The sequence below is a fragment of the Schistosoma haematobium genome, chromosome 1, assembly GCF_000699445.3.
Source record: "Schistosoma haematobium chromosome 1, whole genome shotgun sequence".
Classification (NCBI taxonomy): domain Eukaryota; kingdom Metazoa; phylum Platyhelminthes; class Trematoda; order Strigeidida; family Schistosomatidae; genus Schistosoma; species Schistosoma haematobium.
The window spans coordinates 65,203,668-65,225,448 of NC_067196.1; the positions used below are offsets into that span (position 1 = coordinate 65,203,668).

General features: G+C 32.8%; 1 protein-coding gene across 2 annotated transcripts; it reads left to right on the forward strand.

Moving 5' to 3' along the window:
- Window positions 1-236: 236 nt before the first annotated feature.
- On the forward strand, window positions 237-20,984 carry ZASP52_1 (PDZ and LIM domain protein Zasp; the record flags this gene model as incomplete). 2 transcript variants are annotated; one of them, XM_012937729.2, is made up of 5 exons in its annotated part: window positions 237-347; window positions 11,758-11,909; window positions 14,221-14,429; window positions 18,091-18,111; window positions 19,530-20,984. In XM_012937729.2, the coding sequence occupies 5 exons, from the start codon at window positions 237-239 to the stop codon at window positions 19,628-19,630; spliced, it is 594 nt and encodes a 197-aa protein (XP_012793183.1). In that variant the 3' UTR covers window positions 19,631-20,984. The 2 variants fall into 2 exon arrangements, with proteins under 2 accessions (XP_012793183.1, XP_051074834.1); XM_051209381.1 differs by lacking the exon at window positions 18,091-18,111.
- Between the last annotated feature and the right edge of the window lie 797 nt (window positions 20,985-21,781).

Consider the following 21,781-nt stretch of genomic DNA (forward strand, 5'->3'; position numbering starts at 1 on the left):
GATTGGTCAGTTCAAAACATCCCTAATTTTAAGGAGTTACAGTAATGTAACAAATTTTTTTCATAATCTAAATAACCATCCATTTTTCTCTATTCAACATAAAAGATTGAAAATTCAAAAATCTTTCGAGTATTTTATATTCTAGTATAGAAGGATTCTTTATTTGAACCATTATTGTTAATGTGTTAATATCCTTGTAATTATTATCATTATTACAATCATTAATAATAACATTGATGGCACTTGAACCAGTAGTAATTAGTCTTCGCAGAGCAACATCAGATAAATCCTGGGGATTTGTATTACAAGGTGGTGTTGATCAAGGCTTGCCAGTATTTGTCCATAAAGTAAGTTAGTATATATTTTTGCATTTTGAGGAATGTATATTTTTAATTGATTGTTGTTAGATGACTGGAGATAATCAGCGAAATGATATGAACTCAGGTTTTGAGCTAATTCACAGTCGTTATCAGGATGTATTTTCACTCTTGAAGGAACTGATGGTTATCACTGAGTTCAAACCGATGTCACCCAGTTTCACAATTAAAGATTACCAATGATCTATTTGACTCTTGTATGATATTTTGCAGATATAAGAGTTTAACATCTGGTCAGCTAAGGGTAATAATCGTTCATTTAACTGTGTATCGCCTTTTATGGTATACACGTTAGATAGAAGGCAATTTAAATGGGCACTGTGTGAAAATCCGAATTCGTTGTATTAGTTCAACCGAACTTAATAACTGAAAGTCAATCATTCTCGTACCGCTTATTGACCAACTTTTAAAGAAAAATGCCCAAATTATATGTGGTAGCGTTGGTTTATAAAATTTATAAAATTCGAATTGAAATCATGAGTCAGTTGAAGCTAGACCACCATGGAAAACCTGGAAGCACTGGACGGCCGTTTCGTCCTGGTATGGGACTCCTCAGCAGTGCGCATCCACGATCCCGCACCACGCGGGGCTCGAACCCGGGACCTACTGGTTTCGCGCGCGAGCACTTAACCACTAGCCCACTGAGCCGGCATCCAACGGTGTTAATGTCTAACTTCAACCAATCCACGAAGTTGAGCCACCGTACACCATTGTCTTCAGTGAGTTGTTATCTCACAACAGACCGGTTGAACTCCACTGGTAACGGCTTCTCACTAGAACTCCAGGAGTTTTTCTTGAAGTCAGCCACTAATGAGCAGTTGATTATTATCAGAATGGGTTTTGTGGAGAGTTTTAGAAATTTTCACAGATTGAAATCATGAGTCAGTTGAAGCTAGACTACCATGGAAAACCTGGATAACAACTCACTGAAGACAATGGTGTACGGTGGCGCAACTTCGTGGATTGGTTGAAGTTAGACATTAACACCGTTGGATGCCGGCTCAGTGGGCTAGTGGTTAAGTGCTCGCGCGCGAAACCAGTAGGTCCCGGGTTCGAGCCCCGCGTGGTGCGGGATCGTGGATGCGCACTGCTGAGGAGTCCCATACCAGGACGAAACGGCCGTCCAGTGCTTCCAGGTTTTCCATGGTGGTCTAGCTTCAACTGACTCATGATTTCAATCTGTGAAAATTTCTAAAACTCTCCACAAAACCCATTCTGATAAAATCCGAATTATCAAATATTTTTCAGCCAATACGGTAATTGTGCCTAAGTAGTTGGTTACAGTTTGTACAAAAAACTACTGTTTACTAATAAATGATCCCTTGAAGTTTCCTCAATGGATAAGATTTACTTGGTATAATGGTTTTCGTAAAATGAAGTCAAATTATTCTTAACATGACCAACATGCCGTGTACAGTTGAGTTGTACATTCTTGCTTCACTGTAAGCAGTATAAGTGTAATTAAATTAATAGTGTAAACATGCAAAGACACAAATCACAAATTTCGTCTATGGAAACAGTTTTTATTGGGGATTGAAATCAACTAAGGAATCAATGGAAACTAAAGAGCACTGAACAGCTATTTCATCTTAAACACTGTAAATTCACGAACTCACTAGAAATTTAATTCAGAACCTTTAGGTTTCACAATGAGCGTGTTACCTTTAAACCAATTAGTTAGAATCTAATTACCTATATTTTCAACTACAATCAATTTGTAATGTAGTGACCGTCATTCATTGTTAGCGCCTTCTCCCTCCTTCTCGACATATACTAGAACGAAGCAGATGTCAAATCCTCCCTAGTTATCTGTTGTTTTCCAGATTATAATAACTTGTGATTTGGACTATATTCTCATTGAACTAATCTCCATACCCTACTCAACTAGATAATCCCTAATTCTTTAGGTCTGTAAAATGAATGAATCGAATAGATTTATATATTTAATAAAAGAAAAAACGAAACATGTGTATACTGTACAAAGGCTAAGTGATGTACTGTTTCGAAGAAAACCAATATATGAAATGAAAAAACCTCCAGGAAAAATTACATTAGGCAGTTCTTCTTGTAGGTTGATTTAATTTCAATTTATACCACAATATTACTTACTTACGCCTGTTACCTCTTGTGGAGGAGCATAGGCCACCCACCAGCATTCCACATTCAACTCCGTCATGAGCAATCCTTTCCAGTTGTTTCCACTTACTATTCATTCTTTTCATGTCTGCTTCCGATTCCCAACGCACTGTGTACTTTGGTCTTCTTCTTTTACGTTTCTCTTCAGAATTTCAAGTTCGAGCTTGCTTCGTGATGTAGTTTGATGATTTCCTTAATGTGTGTCCTATCCACTTCCAACGTCTTTTTCTAATTTCTTCTTCAGCTGGATGTTGGTTTATTCTCTCTCATAGTAGGTACCATCTTTTAATTAGTGAAAGATTTAGTAAACTCTTTAAAAACAAAATTTACATTACAAATGAATGAATGCATTGTAGAAATTTCACAAGAGTTTTCTTTCGAAGATACTTTATATTTGTTTAATTTTATTCTATTTAAGATATTAAAATAAATTATGTATACAGAATATCACTATTTTAACTTAATATAAGTAGAACATGTTTAAAATATATGTAGACAAATATTATCATACTGTTTTTTGTTCCTAGTTTTAAAGTAAATTCGGTAAGACTATAATTTATGAACGAACCAATCAGATTTGGGATAAGAGGTCTTGGGTTTTGGCGCGGAATTCATTCACTCATTTGGTCAAATATCGGTCTCGGCATTTTAACTGATATAAGTTCGTTATGAAAAACCGTAAATCTAATTCTTAAGCTTAATCATCAACTGTCGATTCAAATCCCGTAGTAGTAGAGATAGTAAGAGTAGAAGCAGTAATCGGAAAAAATTGTAAAGTTGATTAGAGTGAAAGGAATTGTTAATTATGATAAGTAAACTTTATCAGTAATAGAAACTAAGTAATTAGGCAATGAATGATTCTGCAGAATCATAGTTTCAAAGAAAATTTACTGTTTTTTGAATTGTGTTGGGTTTTGTGTGATTATTGTAACCAACGCTCAGAGGTAATGGGTGACATGATTCGTAATTGATTATGATGACATATATACGTCCACTATTTACCTTCTCTTAGATTTGGAATTTTAAAATTGTCTTGTACTTTTTATTTCTTGAATTCATTCTTAATACTTGAATCATGCTGTCGATGTGTAAGATATTTTACTACCAATGATACTGTTGCTATTTTTACTACTCTAGGATTTGTATGCTAATGTGGTGTGGGAGTTTGAACTGATATACAAATATACCAGGTTTTATGTTGAGTATGATAGGCTAACTTCGAGTAACGATACGCTGACTAAAAATATTACCATGCGAATAATGAAGGTTCTCATAACGACAGTATTATTAAGACTTGGGGATATCACATAACTGAAACCTATTTCTGTCGGTCGTTTTGTTTTGCATATTAATATATGTATTGTGATGCTCACTTGCTTCATCGTCTTTTCTCGAAACACATAAAGTCTCTAGCAAATCTTATCCTTTCTCTCCGTACTTTCATGTAAATATTATTGTTGAGGAGTCGTTGTATGTTAGTCATTATATACATCTGTTGGTGTTAGATCCGGTATCATGTTTTGAACCCGATAAAATTACACAAACCATTATAATTACTCTAAGAGATCCAACACAAAACATTATGAACTCATATGATTCAGTAATCATATATAAATAAATTGAGGAGATAAAATATACTGAACGAGGAAACACAATGTTATCGCCGTAATCTAGTATGCTTCACAGTATAAGTAAAACCTAGAGGTTAAAACTTGCTCCTTTTAGTTTTTTTCGGTTTGTCAAGTCAAGACCGTATGAACAGGTATTTTAGCTAACATAGCTCGGTTGGGTTGCTAGGTTAATTAAACTCGAAAAATCTGTCAAGGTACCAGCTATATCCTACTCATTCATGTTAGATCTATAAATGTATGTGAGCAAAAGAATATTTTGCGAAATATTGTTCCATTACTTATAACTTTAACATTTTTGGTGTAAGATTATCAGATATCTTTGTAAATTTCGCTATCCGTTGATGAAAACTAATCTGTTAAAATAATTGTAAACAATCAATTTCCACGGTGAAAATCACTAGTCGATCCAGGCTAGACCACCACTGAAAACATGGAAGTACTGGACCGCCGTTTCGTCCTAGTATGGGACTCTTCAGCGATGCGCATTCACGACCTCGCGCGCAGGAATCGAGCCCAGGACTTACAGTCTTGCGGGCAAATGCTTAACCTCTAAGATTTTAAGCCAGTATTCAATGACATACAAATCTTAGATCAGCTCGTGCTTTCAACAAAACTCAACATCATACATCCATAATTTTTATTTCAGTTTAGTAAAATTTACTTCTTTTTGTCGTCTGCATTTATATAGTCACAAAATAATATTTGATACTTAGATTTCCCCAAAAACAAATATACATTAAGACTAGGTGGAATATGTTTATTGTAATCATTTTTTAAATAGAAATATTTTGCCTGAATAGTATAGTAATAATGAGAAACCACTAATATGATATAAGAGTATAATTTTCATAATCTTTATTAAAACTTACCTAAATTTATCAGAAAAAAAACCTTGTTTCACGAAAGTGAATCGTCAGAAAGGAGAACAGAATTCTATGATGAATGTATGAGATTAGGAAGATTTTCACTGTGTAATATTTAAAGGAATGAAAAGTTAATCCAACGTAGGTAGTTGATTTGTTTTATTTAAAAATAGAATGTCTGGGTGATAAAATTGATACTTACGCCTGTTACTCCTCGTGAAAGAGCATAGGCCGCTCACCGGCATTCTCCATCCAACTCTGTCCCGGGAATTCCTATCCAGCTCCTCCCAGTTGTTATTCATTCTTTCCATATCTCCTATTTCCCGACGTAATGTGTTCTTTGACCTTCCTCTTTTCCGCTTCCCTTCAGGATTCCAAGTTAGGGCTTGCTTCGTGATGCAGTTTGATGATTTGCGTAATGTATGTCCTATCCATTTCCATCTTCTTTTCCTAATTTTCTCTTCAGCTGGAAGCTGGTTTGTTCTTTCACACAGAAGGCTATTTTATTTTTATTTTTTAAAATATAGAATTGATACTACTAATAACAAAATACAAATGATTAAAGGTACGGTGTAAATCAATGGATTTTCATGAAGAACTTGAATAGTTCTGACAGATTAGAAGTGTTCAGAATTCAATTTGAAATTCCATTTATCATCAATGTTATATGAAATCTTGCAAGTAATACCAAAGTAGTAAATCTGATGCTTAAAAAAATACAATTTATACAGTTTATTAGGCTTTTTTAGGCAGAATGAAACTAAACTATAAAGGTAAGTAGTATTATGATCCCCCATTACTATATATATATATACCCGGAGTTTGTGCTGATGATGTTGTTTAGAAGACCGATGAAATCTCCACGACCAAACTATCCAGTTCAGAGAACAAAACTCCATCAAATATATGTATATATAAGCTTTAGTATTATGCTTCTAAAATAATGTATTACACACTGTCTCATATTGTTTCTTATAATTAATTATATTTTAACAACTAATTAAGTAGACTATTTACTAATGTATAAAGCCTTTAATCAATTTCCATTCTAATATCAATATTGATATGTACTTGTTCCAACTTGATAATCTCAATAACTTTATCATTCATGTAGAAAAACTAATTTTATAAAGAGAATAATGAATGTTTTATTTAATTATATGAAGTAATAGTACATTTACATACTTATGTTCTCATTAATTATTCAAGATAAAGGAATTACTTATTGAACAGTAAACAGTTAAAATTTCAGGAATTATTTCATAAAGTATTTTATTCATTAAAAAAACAAACTATACACATATAATGAGTGATATGTAACCATTAAGTGTATGGTATGTAATTTGGTTAAGTTTTTAATCTATAAAAAAGGAATAGTTGTATTTTGCATTCGTTTATAGAATAACTTGTATAGATAGGATTATTATTATTACTTACGATTGATTGGTCATTGGATGATGATCAATGTCATGTATGCTAGGTACTTCTTAGTGCAGATCGAATCTTATCGACCAAGTTGAAATATGGTCACCAGTCTAGATGACTCAACATTGCGTGCACTATGTTGAGATAAGATAGTTGTTGGATGTAGTCAACAGGGAACTCTAGACTTAGGTTTTGTGCTACTTGGCACTCGTCAGCAAAGTGTATCTATAATCTTGAGCAAACTGATACTCCCTGACGGATTCGATCCCATATCACCAAGCTTCACAGTCAGAGACGTCACCACTCAGTCCTACAGAAGGTCAGTTGCGGCCCGGATAGCTCAGTAGTCCGTCAGGGAGCATCAGTTCCCTCATGATTATAGGCAAACCTTGCTGAGGAGTGCCAAGTAGCACGAAGCCTAGGTCCAGGGTTTCCTGTGGACTACCTCTAACCACCATCTTATCTCAACAATAGTAATCTATATTTTGTATTTTTTCATAGAATAACATATAAATAGTATGATTATAATAATTATTTTTATTATTATGTTGTTGTTATGAATGTAATACTTATTCGCTTCCTCCGAATCATTTTTTTCAATATTCTCTATCTAATTATCCAACATAAGATTACTAAGTTACAATTATTTATTTATTACTATATATTAATGTGATTGTTTATTGTAAGCAAGTTTCACTTCTTTCCTATCACTTTATTCAATCATTGATTTGTGTATTAAACGTAATCTTCCAGTAAATTGGTTACATGTAGAATAAGTGAATGATTATTTAGTGAGTTAATTGATAACTATGTGAATATTTTCACGGTGCATTAAATTGACAACTATCAGAATTATTGATATGATTTCCCCTTCTCTTGTATATCTAATTACCTACGTTTATTTATCAACAAAAGTAGATTTAGTGATATTAACTACATTCGAATATAAGTGAAGTGAATAACAGAAGAACTAACCACGTACAAACTGTAAACAATATATTATCGTTGAAAAAAAATATACACCTATGATAGGACTTTATGTTCTAGGATTGTTTATAGCAAATACTATCTAAGAAGTACTTTAAAATTTTATTTCATACAGAATTATTTCTACGAAAATAGTCTTAACAACACAAATACTTTAAGTTTTATATGTTTCACAGTTATGAAGTTTTTTTACTTTTGATAATATAGTATAAGTATTTTATTTTATTTGTTTTATTTGAACACATAAATATTGGTACAAGAGGGCACCAAATATGTATGCGCCACATATATTCAATATCATTATATTTGTGTATGGGTTGTGATACTGCTCGGGTACCCAGACCGAAACAGGTGGTTTTCTTAGGGGGCCACACCTCGAACCTTTGACCTAGGGGCCTGACCCAAAAGGCAGTGGAGCATCGTAGGGAGATGCCTTCCCATGGTAGTCGGTGACCAACGATCGGTTCATACGCCATTTGTTCCCGCAGGATACTGGAGCCCATGTGCACCATTGGTTTGGGATCCGGTTAAAGCACCGGACATTCGCTTTTCGTCCTCCCATTTTCGTAAACAACACCCCCGCCACGAGAATTAGTATATCTCAAAAAGTTATTAACTATATATTTACCAACAGTTACTTTTCCAATGATAGAGTCTTTTCATAAGAAGGGATATACATATTTTCAGCTAAAATAATGATTAATGTTTGCTCAATAACAAGAAATAAATAATCTCACCGAAATCATGAAGCGATCAATCCTAGACCGCCATTAAAAACCTAAAATACTGAATGGCCGTCTCATTCTAGTATGGGCTCCCTCAGGAGTGCGCAACCGCCATCCCACAGCCGAGATTCGAACCTAATATCTTCAGTCTCGTGAGAACGCTTAAACTTCAGACCACTGAACCGTATCGGGTGTGAGGCAGTTATCCACTGAAGACAATGAAAGATGGTCAAGCGACATCGTATATTAGTTAAAGTTAGACATCAACACCACTGAATGCCGGTGGATCAGTGGTCTATAGTTCAAGCATTCGCACGAGACCGAAGGTGTTTGGTTCGGATCTTGCGGGCGGGATCGTGGACGCGCACTGCTGAGGAATCCTTTACTAGGATGAAACGGCCGTGGTGTGCTTCTAGGTTTTAATAGTGGTCTAACTTAAATTAAACAGTCTCCACAACCCCAAACTTAAAGTAAATTATTGTTATAAATTTACAAACTATGCATTACATATTTTTTATAATATGCTGAGATATTCTACAAAGTAAGAGGAGGCTGATTATTGAATAATAATCAGCGTGTAATAAGTCGATGAGAAATTTTCTTCTATGAAAAGAAAATAAACATTGGTCTGTCACTTAAAAGTTATCAGTTTAGGGGTTGTGGAGATTGTTAAGTTTTTTTGGTTGAGATCATGAACCGGTTGATGCTAGACCACCATTGAAAACCTGGATCGTGGATGCGCACTGCTGAGGAGTATCACAATAGGACGGAACGGCCGTCCAGTGCTTCCAGGTTTTCAATGGTGGTCTAACCTCAATCGGTTTATGATCTCAATAAAAAAACTTAAAAGTTAACTTAAACTGTTCCATTAAACTTATATTAATCGAATGATGTGTAGAAAAAAATGCTTCCTGTACATCTGAGGTAGTGTTGAATTGTACAAGCAAGTCAAGGGCGGTTCTGTATAGAATAGGAATTAGTACCTGACAGTAAAGTATTTGGACTGACTTAGATTCCTCAACTTAACATCACAATAAGAACAAATCAGGAAGAATGCAAAAAAACAAAAAGTCATGAGAGATTTTAATAAATAACTCTAAAGAAAGCAATACAAAATGCAAGTTTGAAAACGAAGTTGAATGTTTAAAGTACTATCGTTTTTCAGAGCCGCAAACATCCAACTGGATAAACTGTAACTACTATGTCTGGTACAAGGCTAAGCATATCAGTAGTTGCACCTGTCTGTAGTAGTTGTTTTTTTCTGAGACAAGAACTTATATGCTTAAAATCGAATTAATGGTGTCTTTGGTCATGAGGTATACGTTTAAACTACTTCGGTTAATAAAGCTTAGTGGCCTAATCATTTGAAGATAATTCAGTCATCTAAATTTAGTGACTGGTAAATAAATTGATTTATTAAATAATAATTTTCCATGTTTAAACTAATTATTGATACGCAAATTTCTTTAATCTACCTGTTATTAACTAAGATATGTAGCTTAGGTGGAGCTTTGTTCTCCAAGCTGGATACTTTGGTCGTGGAGCTTTCATCGTTCTTTTGAACATCATCAGCACAAACTTCACGTAGATGTAAAGTGTTTGAATTTCTCTTCATATGACTCCTCGATCTTGATCAGTTATTGTCAACCCTTAACCTGCCATTATGTACTTCTTTATTTTGACTGTATCCCCATTAATTTGATTCTTGGTCCTGGATTTGTCCATAATTTTCCAGATTGGTTGATAGATTGGATCGATTTCAATGTGTTTGTTGATTACTGATTGACCTGAGTGCCAAGCTTCTAAAAATTATCTGGTGATTTTAGAATTTTTTTTATCCAAGATCTCAACATTGTCCCAGTCGAAACTTGAGAGTCAAAATAGTCTTTCTAAATTAGAAAATTTACTCGCATGTGTATGGCCGACATAAAGTTTCACTCATGAATTCTATACACACCTCAATCTATACTAGTATCTCCTGTTTTCAAACCTACTGATTAACTTAAAAGAAGTGATAAAATACTCTAACGTTTGTCAACTTATAAAACGATCTTGTACAATAAAAACTAGACATCACTTAATTGAGCTTCAAAAATTGGTTTGAATGAAAAGCTTATAAAAATTCTATAGTGTTATATTTTCTATCTTTTGTCCAAATCGCAAACGTTTTTTCAGTTGAATTCATGCCCGAAACCAACTACATGCATTGATATAAACAGTACTTGTCCAATATTTATGACAAGACTAAATCCAAAATCATCAGGTCACTTGTTGACCTTCTTAGGTTTCAATAATTTGTGACTTAAAAAGCGATTTTCTATAATTTCAATAGTTGGGATCATGAGTCAATTGAAGCTAGACCACCATCGAAAACCTGGAAGCACTGGATGGCCGTTTCGTCCTATTGCGGGACTCCTCAGCAGTGCGCATCCATTATTAAACTTAACTTGATATGAAATATGACTGGTAATAAATATTATAATAGAAATAAGAAAAACTTAACACATTTTAAAGTAGAAAGATTAAAACAATGAGAGACATGATTGTTCAACCATGTATGAATCGTCAAAACTATGTTAATATAAAGTGTAAACTTTATTTCTAACTACAAACAGTTTTTTAACAATTCTGTCCATTGGAAAATTTCGCATCATAATTAACATTACTTTTTAAACGTCATGTTTTAAGAACTCTAAATAAACACCACTAAACATTTATTCTAAACTTGTGAATGGCGCTTGTTTTGGTAAACAAATTAATAATTTTGGTGCTCATGTTTTATAAAGATTTCCCCGAGCTTGTTATATCGAAACCTTGCCGGTATATTTCGAATAATAACATCTTTTAGTTTACACCACAGACTGATCCCAGCCCCATGAAGGATTGGATAGTTGTTTCGTTTTAGTATGGGATTCCTCAGTAGTGAGCGTTCATGAATTTACAAAAGTGTGTCAAACTCAGCACCTTTGATCTACCAGCAAGCACTTAGCCTGTAGAAGATTAACCCCATATCGAATGGTTTACATTTTTGATTTCATTCAATTCGTGATATTCCCCGAATATACTTCACCACCTGTGATGAATAATTGTCTCACACCCGACAGAGTCTTAGTAGTTAAGACTTCTCAATAGAACCCTTGGAATCATAACTCAAAATTAGTCACTAGCAATACAGAATTTAGTCGAAATTTACATTTTGGGATCTCTGAGAGAAGCTTTTTCAAACACTTTACACATAAAATCCCATACAAGGAACAGCTTATCTTCGTCACAAGTCAATTTGTCATTTTCGGGTGACTATGAAATGTACTAAAATAATTAGGTTAGTCTCTACTACTTACAAACAGTATCGTAAGTCACATTCATTATATGAAATGTGTTACTTTACAGAGCCATTTCTAACACAGGAAGTGAAAATACTTTAGAAAACTACTCAAGGAAAACATCAACAAACTGAGTTTACTGAAAGCGCTTGAATGTTATTTTGATAATTTGAGAAAATTAGTTTAGAAAATTTTATTAGGTTTATTTTTTACTAATGTCGTCTCATCATGATCACAGAATATGTATTTATGATCACTGATACAAATGTCATTAATACTTTTGTGCTTAGGTTACACGTAATGGAATAGCTCATAAGTCTGGACTCGAACCTGGAGATGTAATATTGAAAATATGCGCAACTCCGATCACTGGGATGATACATGCCCAAGTGAAAGCTGAAATTTTAAGAGCTGGTAACGATTTGGATTTTATGGTTAAAAAGTAAGTTAACATTTTATTTGAATCATATTTTTCAACGTTGTTGAATAAGTGATAATTAAAATGTGATTAATGAAATTTATGTTGTCCAATATTCAATGTTAATGATGGTTTATTAATTGTGGTTAGTTTTATAGTATTTAATCAACTGAAGTTAGTTAGATTTATTTAACCAAATCCTGAATACATTTCAATTTAATTTAATTCTATTTGAACACAAATATTGATACAAGGAGGCACCAAATAGGTAAACGCCCCAAAAGTCACTTGATTTGTGTGCGGGCTGTGATGCTGCCCGGGTGCCCAAACCACAGCAGGTAGTTTTCCAAGGGGCCACACCCGGAGCCTTCGACCTAAAGATCTGATCCACAAAGCAGCGAAACAACGTCAGGATATGCAGTCCTATGGTAGCCAGTGACCAACAACTGGTTCATATGGCTTTTGTTTCCTCAAGATCCTGGAGCCCATGTGCACCATTGATTTGGAATCAGGGTGGATCCTTCGTGTCCACCAACCCGGTTAAAGCGTCGGACATTCGCTTTTCTTCCTCGCAATTTCGTGAACAACACCCCCGTCACGAAAACGCAGTGAGTAGGATTTCCCTGACATTGGCTGTATACGCGTGGCCATGTGAGAGTATTTGGAGAGGGAGAGCTGACTCTTCTCACCCTCTGTCGTATCAGGGCCTTTGGGGGCGATTACATTTTTAGTGAGCATTATTTTTGGATCTTTAAAACAGTTACTGCTATAAAAAAGTCATTTATTGATTTGCATTTAAATAACGTAGTAATAAGTATCATTCCGGAATGAAAATATGATTCCTTATTGCCAGGTGTTATTATGAAGAGAAATTCGGTCACTAAAACATTCATATAAGAACTGTTCGCAAAATTTATCACCGGTACTTTACATTTATGTCAAAGCAATTTAATTAGCCATCACTAGGTTGCATATCACTTTGTGGATCCTGACCACCTATAAGTAGTGTATTGATTGTTGAAATACTCCCAGATAAGCCCTTGAATTGAGCGAAACATGTATTGAAAACTTATCAGTTCAAATATATAAAACTGTACAGCGATAATAAGTTGTATACTGTGAAAATAACCTCTAGTATTAAAGACATGAACAGTACGAAGCTAGAGTCATTCAGATAACTCACAGTACTTTCTGAATGTTAAATAACTTCATTGTCTAATAAACATTTAGAAAGCTTTTTCTCAATCTGATGAACATTATTCACATATCATTAGTAGAGAAAAAAGGATGTTTTAAGCTTCAGACATATCTATTTACCGTATTTCTTTTACTTTTTACAACATCAGACAATATGCCTTAAATTCTCTGGTATAGATATGCGTTTAAGGTGTAGTTTAAATAGTTTAACAGTACAGTTCTTTACCATAGCAATGTACTTGATAGGTTTAAACCTCGATATGAATATAATTCTCTTGATTTTGCATTTATTCTGCTTATTAGCACCAAAAGTAAAACTTGAATTTATGACTCAATTTAAATAGTTTTAGAATACATTGATAGTCAACTCATCTGTTGTCTAAGTAACTTTTCTTATCCGCTTAATCAATATATTCTGATATTCAACATCATCTAAATCAAAATTAGTAATGTTTTCGTTGATTACTTCACATAATAGGGCAGGTTACTATTAATGGCCGGTAGAAAAAGTACCGTTTATCTTAAGAAATTTAATGTCATTCATTTTTCAGAAACTTTTGTTGAGCCTTTGTCAGAAAAATAATCTAATTATGTAAGAAAAGTGTTTATAATACATTAATTGGTAACTGAGTAATGAGCACTATCATGTCTGTCTAGTCTTCAGTGCTGATTATATTCTATCGATTAAGTTGTAGTATAGTCACTAGTCTAAATAATCCAATATTACATAAACTATGTTTTGATAATAGATTATTGTAGGTAGACGAAAGACATCCCAAATTAAGGTTTCATGATAATTAGTATTAATCAATAAGATAATCTTGCGGGAATAAAACATAATACAAATGATATATATGTACATATGGGGAGATATATTTTCAGACGCCGAATTGTTGGTCGTTTCTTCAATTACACTATATCAAGAAGTGATTTCGTGTAATTCTTAGCTACCCATCAAGTGAATTTACGGTAAAACGCATCATTCATCTAAAAACCTTTTGTTTAGTATCCCAAATTTTGGAAATTTACTCATCTTTACACTGTTCAAAGCATAAACAAAAAAGAAGAGAAACGATATTTAAAAAATACTTGATTCTGAACTTAATGTTATCACTAATAAATTTTCTATTTATTTTAGACGTGATTTCAATGTAGTTGCATATAATCAAACAATGCAACAAATTGCTGCTTCTAATCGGCCAATTGATGTCGCTTCAAATTCACCTGAACCACGTGCTGAAATAGTTGAAGAACATTTATGGCGACATGGTGGTCCAACATTTAAAAATGTTCAACCAAAATCATATAAAATCCTTGAACAACAATTACCGCAATCAAGTGTGGGAGGTAAGTGATAATATTAACTATGTTAAATTATCATTTTATTACTGATTACTCTATTTACACACAAAATACAATGTAGTTAGTCATGTAAAAGTAAAATAAATTTTATTTTATTGAGAATGTTTATCGGTCAAGGCATAATTAAACTGATGTAAAACGTTGATTTTACAATCTTCTTATTCTTACATCATTAAGAAATATTATTAATTAATGAATGGGTTTTATTCTTAATTAATTGACGTTTTAAAATACAAATTCATTAGTTTAATTCATAATGTCAATAGTTGAGATTATAAGTCAATTGAAGCTAGACCATCATGGAAAAGCTGGAAGCATTGGATGGCCGTTTCGTTCTATTGTGGGACTCCCCAGCAGTGCGCGTCCAGGACCCCGCTTCGTGAGATTCGAACTCGGGACCTATCCGTCTCGCGCGTGAACGCTCAACCACTAGACCACTGATCCGGCACCTTTCTGATACTAATTCGTAATTACTGATTATAAACCAGTGGTTGGAGACTCTTGGTGACATGGCTCAGAATCGATCACAATGGCGTCGGTGTATACACTCTCTGTCTTCCCTTAAACTAAGAGATTAGAATCGCTTCATATCTTTCTTTCTTCCTGTACTACATCCTTATATGCAATCTTTCTTTTATATATTACCACCACTGAATTAACTACTCCTATAAATCCGGTGTCCATCTTGTTGTGTTAATGAGGTATGGCAACTTGGACCGATGCATATATGTGCCATTGTCCTACGTTGTAGCTGACTGGCTGATTATAAACTAGATCTTGGTAATGATTCCGAATTATATTGTATTTAATTAAACGTAATTGTTTTATAAAATTGGTTGGTTTACATTAATTATTTATATAATTCTGCTTTCCTATAAATCCTGATCAAATGTGGTAAATCAATAAAGAGAATGTACTCATCGTATTTATTATTTTGAATAGAACTAATCTGTAACATAATGAAAATTTACTTCACTATTATGTATTTAATAAAAATATCATAACTTAATTAATTTCCAAGTGGGAAATAGTAATTTGATAGGTAGTGATACGTGATTTTCAATGTACAGCAATCATATATAATGGAGTTGAAACAGTTGCTTAAATACATCTCAATGATAACCGAAAGATTATAGGAATTACAAGTAATTTATGTTCTAAAATATATTTAAACAGGCAGGAGCTCGACGAATTCAGTTTTTTTCTAAAAAAAAAACAACATATGTTAATCAATTATTCTAATGATTCAATTTAAGCGAGAGTATAGTAATACTAGAAGCTAAGGAATCTAAAATTTATCTTTACACTATAATTTATTTAATTTCGACAAAGATATCTAAGTTTTAATCGGGATCATAAAATGATTAATCCTAGTCCATTATTGAAATCCTGGAACCATTGGATGACTGTTTCGTACTAGTATAGGACTTCTCAGTAGTGCATGTCCACAGTCCCGCACATGGGACTAGAACCCAGGACCTTCGATCTTTCGTACGAATGCCTAACCTTGAGAGCATTAACATTGGCATCTATCGGTGTTAATTTCTAACTTCAACCACTGTTGAGGAGTCCCATACTATGACGAAGTGACTGTCCAGTTCTTTCAGGTTTTCAGTGATGATCTGACATTGGTCGGTATATGATATCAGTTAAAATTCAACAATCTCCACAACCCTATAGTATAAAAAATCTGAAATCAATAAAACCTAAGTAACTATTTAATTATAAAAGTTAAGTTAAAATCACGAACTGTCTGGCACAATGAGTATAACCATATTTAGTAATATTACATAAAGTACTGTCGTTATTCAGTAGGTAAATAACCTCTCAAAGTGCCTGTAGTAATCTACTTTTATGAAGGGAACGCGATTGGTGAAATGGAAAAATTTATTATTCTAACCAACTGTACCAGTGATTGTTTTACTGTACTTTTTTGTTTAATTGTACCAAAAACACACTTTTTCCGTTGTTTGTGACCTTAAACTTACTCACGTACGCGCGGTAGTCTCGCCTGTAAACCATGGCACGATCTCGGTATTATTTTGATAACACGAGATCACCAACAAATATATCCTATCTACAATTGTCCTTCTAAGATTTATCCTACGGAGGGATATAACCTGGTAATTGGCACGTAATCGATCTGTGGTGGTGATCATAGTCAACTGAGAATCGACACTACCACATGCTTTCAGTCAATGACATACTTTTCGAATTACTATTTATAAAGAACTGGTACATATGAACGTCCATTAAGAAATAGATCGAAGTTACAATAATTAGACTAACAATAAACCACTTTAGATACTATTCATTTAACAAATAAGTAGCATATTGAATAAATTTGTATTTTCAACTTCATAACCAGTATGAACTTGTTATTGACTAACTATATTAGGGATAATCATAAACGTTCAAGATATAAAATTAAAGGAACAAATGTGATAGGTAGACTGAATGTATAAAATGTTAATGCAATAAACGTTTGATGAGTTATAAATCATTTGAATGTCAAATAAAATTTAAGTTATTCGCAATGGCTCATGAAAACATGATTGTCATATTATTGACTTCTCAAGCACGCGTATTTCGTACAGGCACATCGGATGAATAATGAAGTTTTTGTAGCATTGACAGGTATTAAGGTGAAGTAGGCTGTGACGGAACATGTTATGTGCTTACGGGTGACTAGGTTTGGGATGAGTTCCCAAAACTCTTCTGAGAAGCTGTGACTGATGGAGTTCAGCCATGTTGGAAGTATGGTGAATATCATTAATGGGATGGGATAACAATCTAATAATGTCGCGAATAAACGGGAACGTTTGATTATAACCCAGTGTTCCAAAAGTATATTGAAACTCATAGGTTCAGTGTTGTATAATTAACTTGTTACTAACTACTGTGGAGTTCTTAGTTATGACAAAATAATTGTCCAGTGTCCTCTAGCTTAAGAAGATGGCGTGGGTTCATAATAAAATAAATTAACAATTTTAGTCTAAATTATCTTATATTAAACTAGTGAGTCTGTCATAGTTATAGTTTTGCTGCTTCATTTTATTAGAGGAAAAAAGTGAAATCAAGAGACTGGTAGCTTTATCGATAGGGAAATGCTTTTGTTTAATCTCGTAGCGATTTTTATACATGAATTCGTTAAACAGCTGTTTATAAACAGTTAACTGATTTGAGAGGATCTCATTTAGCTAACTAAAACATTGTGTAAGAAATGTATTATGTATTGATAAAGGGGACAATAATGTTGAAATCAATTATTTCTAGGCTTCTGTAAAGGTTAATATGTTAAAGTTTTGAAATGTTGTATCTTTAGATAATTATGTTAGATTATATAACTCGCTAGCACATCATTTTCCGAATAATCCCTTTAATTATCAATCAATGTGATTGTAAACACTTAGCTCAAATACTAAATGATTCAGATTGACTCAGGTTCACTGAAAGGTAAAGCTTGTCAGTACAGGTACATCATTCTTTCTCACTGATTATTCAAAGTTCAGGAAAATCAGGATTTTTACAAAGGTATTTGTGCTTGACAGTTTCTTCCTTAGGTTAGAATGAACAACCTTTCATTCAATATTTATTTCCGAATAATTTCGTTAATCTGTTACAAAAATTCCCATTTTGGTTGTAGCTAACAATTATGATATAACAGGTAATGTTAGTATGGTGGGTTGTTGTTTTATGTTCAGTAAATTGATTCAATATATTTTAGCATTGGCTACATAAATAAATATAGAAGTTTAATTATTTCGAGGTTATAAATGAGCTGTATTATTGAAATGGCTTATTTTTGGTGCTTTAGATAATAATGAATTAATGATCTCATATTACAATAACAATTCAAATAGTTTTTATTTCGGACTGAATTCAAATAAACAGCTTAAGAAAAATTGTCTGACTGTATTTTGCATGTTTGACTTATGGTAACTAATAGCTTAACAAATTTTTGCTTATAAACCAAATACCCAATTTTATGTTGTCTAGTTTTCAACAAAAAATTGATGTATTAGTATCCTTTCAATGGTTAAGATCATGAATCACCTGAAGCTAAACCCACTGTGCTTCCAGGCTTTCCACGGTGGTCTAGCTTCAATTGACTCATGATCTTAACCATTGGAATTACTATAATATCCACAAAACCCATCTGATATTAGTGTCCGATACTAATAATGTTTAGTTAACAACTGATCCCAATTAAACAGATAAATACTCTGTACATAATACATTTGATGATGAAGTAGTTCTTCTACATTTCCCTAGTTTCAATTCACTGGTAGAATAGAAATTGTGAATGGAAAGATTATCAATGATGTAACATTTTGAAATGCATTTTATTCAAAAATATTATAATACTATAAAGTACCAATTAGAAAAATCATATTTCTGGTTAGTGTTTTTTTTTAGCGAGTTAGTTTTCTACGGGATGGGGTTGCTAACCCCATGCCTACCCCACCCCTTTACCCGGGCTTGGGACCGTCAGTAACGCTAGAAGAGCTATAGGCAGAGTTAATTAGAAGAATCATAACTATACATAATTCTGCTTTCTGACTGATCAATTTTATATAAAAAGAGAAAAAAATTATTTACTACAAAGTGTATTTAAGCTGTTTATTTGTAAATTTTTCGCATGAATTTTTGATTGCATGTTTGATTATGCTTTATGATAAAGATAAGCTCTGAATAATGATAATAATTATGAATTCGCAGTTCTTTAATTTCATGCAAGTTAGGTCATATTTGAGCATAATTTTTATACTATTTAAAAATAGATCTGATTTTGTTAGCTTATGTACGATTAATTTTAATGATGCAGACGGTTGAAATGAGTAAATGAATGGATAATAGTAATAGATGATATGCTTGAATTAACCGATATTTATGAAATCTCACCATACCATTATGAATGTACTGGATAGAGAATATTAAGACTAATCATTGATTATAAAGCGGTTTATTGAAATAGGTATTTTATTTGATTAATTCAAGGCCTTATTCAAACAAGTTACTAAAATTCAATGGTTTGTTGAATTTTATCTAAATATTTTGAAACTTATGTATTTTATTTTCAAGGTCCTGCACCGGGTTCTGTATTCGATCGTAGTATGGATGAACGATCACCATATTTACAAGCTACTGAGCAAACTATTCAAAAAGCTTATGGCGAGTCCTAAGTCTACAAATTACCAGCTAAATACACATTTTCTTTTCTCATTGTTCCAATTAAACATACTGTGCCATAATCACCTGTCTTTATAATATATTCATTCATCTGCTTGATGTATTTAGATATTAAACTTTCTATTTATATTAAATTATTACTAACACTATTACTGATGGCATTACATCATATAATAAACCATATTACCTGCACCTTTTCCCCCTATTTCCCTTTCTGTTTATCTTTCTGTTCCCCAATCTATTAACTATCTAAATAAATTAAATAGTCTCTACTATGAAAGATTAACATCTTTACAAAACAGATAGAGATGAATACCCTTAAAAAGGAAATACAAATAATTAATTTTCCTTCTACTTTATTTTTTATACCTTAATCTTATTTGCTCTTTCAGTCTTCCTGCCTACACTATAAAAAGAAAACTAACTAAAGTTTCCTAGCTTAACGCCTGTTTTAATAAAGGTAATCGTTTTAATATTGGATAAATTGTATTCGAAATGTATGTTCTTTAGTAAAATGCAATACTTTACCATGTATGATATTAGACAAACAATAAAATTGTAAGAATTAATTATTCTGGGATGGATTCCTTGGAAAAAAGGTAAACTATGCCAGTAAATATAGTTATTATCATTAGATAATAAGTTATGTTTTTTTTTTCTAACCTTTCACTAGTTAATTTTAGAGACCAATTCTTTTAACTTTATATTATCATTGATAGCGGAAAGGAAAGATTATTCATAAGTGAATAGAATCTACACTAATAGAATGTTCATCAAATCCTCATGAAACAATGGAACAGTTTTACCCAGTGTTTCTTGGTTTTCGATAGTACTTGAATTGTAGACTGTTTACACTCTTGACAAGTCTTATTTTTAACTAGAATAGTAGAATTATCGTGAAATAAGAAAACATTTTATCTCGTATCTCTGTCTAATGGAGACTCTGAGATTATGGTCGAATTATGCTCAATAAGTCAAACAATCAACAATGTGTTATGTACTTCTATTTAACATGACTTATATATCATCAGTCAGTCTTAAAATTCTAAATCTGACATTGACTGGCTTTCTGTGCTTAACATTTGTGCTTCGAAATAAGTTTCTTTATCCTGAATCATATATCTGATTAATAATGACTTTAATTTACCTAGGATTACATCATGATCAGAAGAACATAAGTTCCACATTAAAGAACTAGCATTTATATAGACTCATTTACTTTAGATATTACTTCATATTTCTTGTTTTATCTTGATTTTTGTTGCGTTTAATCTTTGATAACAACAACAAATTGCTGCCACTGTAGTTTTAAACCCATTATATTAGAATAAATTTGGTATACACTCGTGACAGATTTTCGTAAAATTTTCATATTGAGTTGATGGAACACTTGCTCTGTAATAATGATTTTAATGTATCGAATAATCAATTAGACGGATAAGAACATTGTTCTTTAGTCAGAAATACAAACTTCCAACACTTCACATTGTTATATAATCAACTAATTGATGCAATTCGACAATTAAAACACTTTTGTATTAGGTCAAATTGCTACAAATCATAAGAAATCGGTAGAACGAAATTCGAGTAAAAGTGTTTATATGATGATATAAACATTTTAGTGGAGAATTATCACGAATAGAAACTTACTCGAAATGTACGTGATCCCAACTAATTTCGTTTAGTTTCTTAAGCCAGATACTTTGCTAGACCACTAAACGTGAACAATTAGGACATGAAAAGGCTAACTATGAGGTGTTTTGGGAAAATCGTATCTCAGGTATAGCAGAACCAGGTCAAATTCGAAACGCAGAGTAAAGTAAAAAGGTCAAAGGAAGTGCTAAAAAAAGTTCCAAATCCACCAGTGGGCAGAAAAAGGAATTCAAAAACACACAATTTAGATATTTCACCACTCGCTGTTTCTATTTGTGTTATATTTCGAAAGTCGAACATTTTCAGCTCTCATTGTCGTGTCGGGTTTGGATTTTGTATGCCTCTTGGTAATTCTTATTACCATTCAAGCATTACTAGTTATATCTAAGAGTTCACAAAATTAAACTAATGGATGCATTCATTTTCCACAATTTATTCATCAATTACATCACCTGATTACAAACATGAATTCGTCCACTTCATCCTTAATC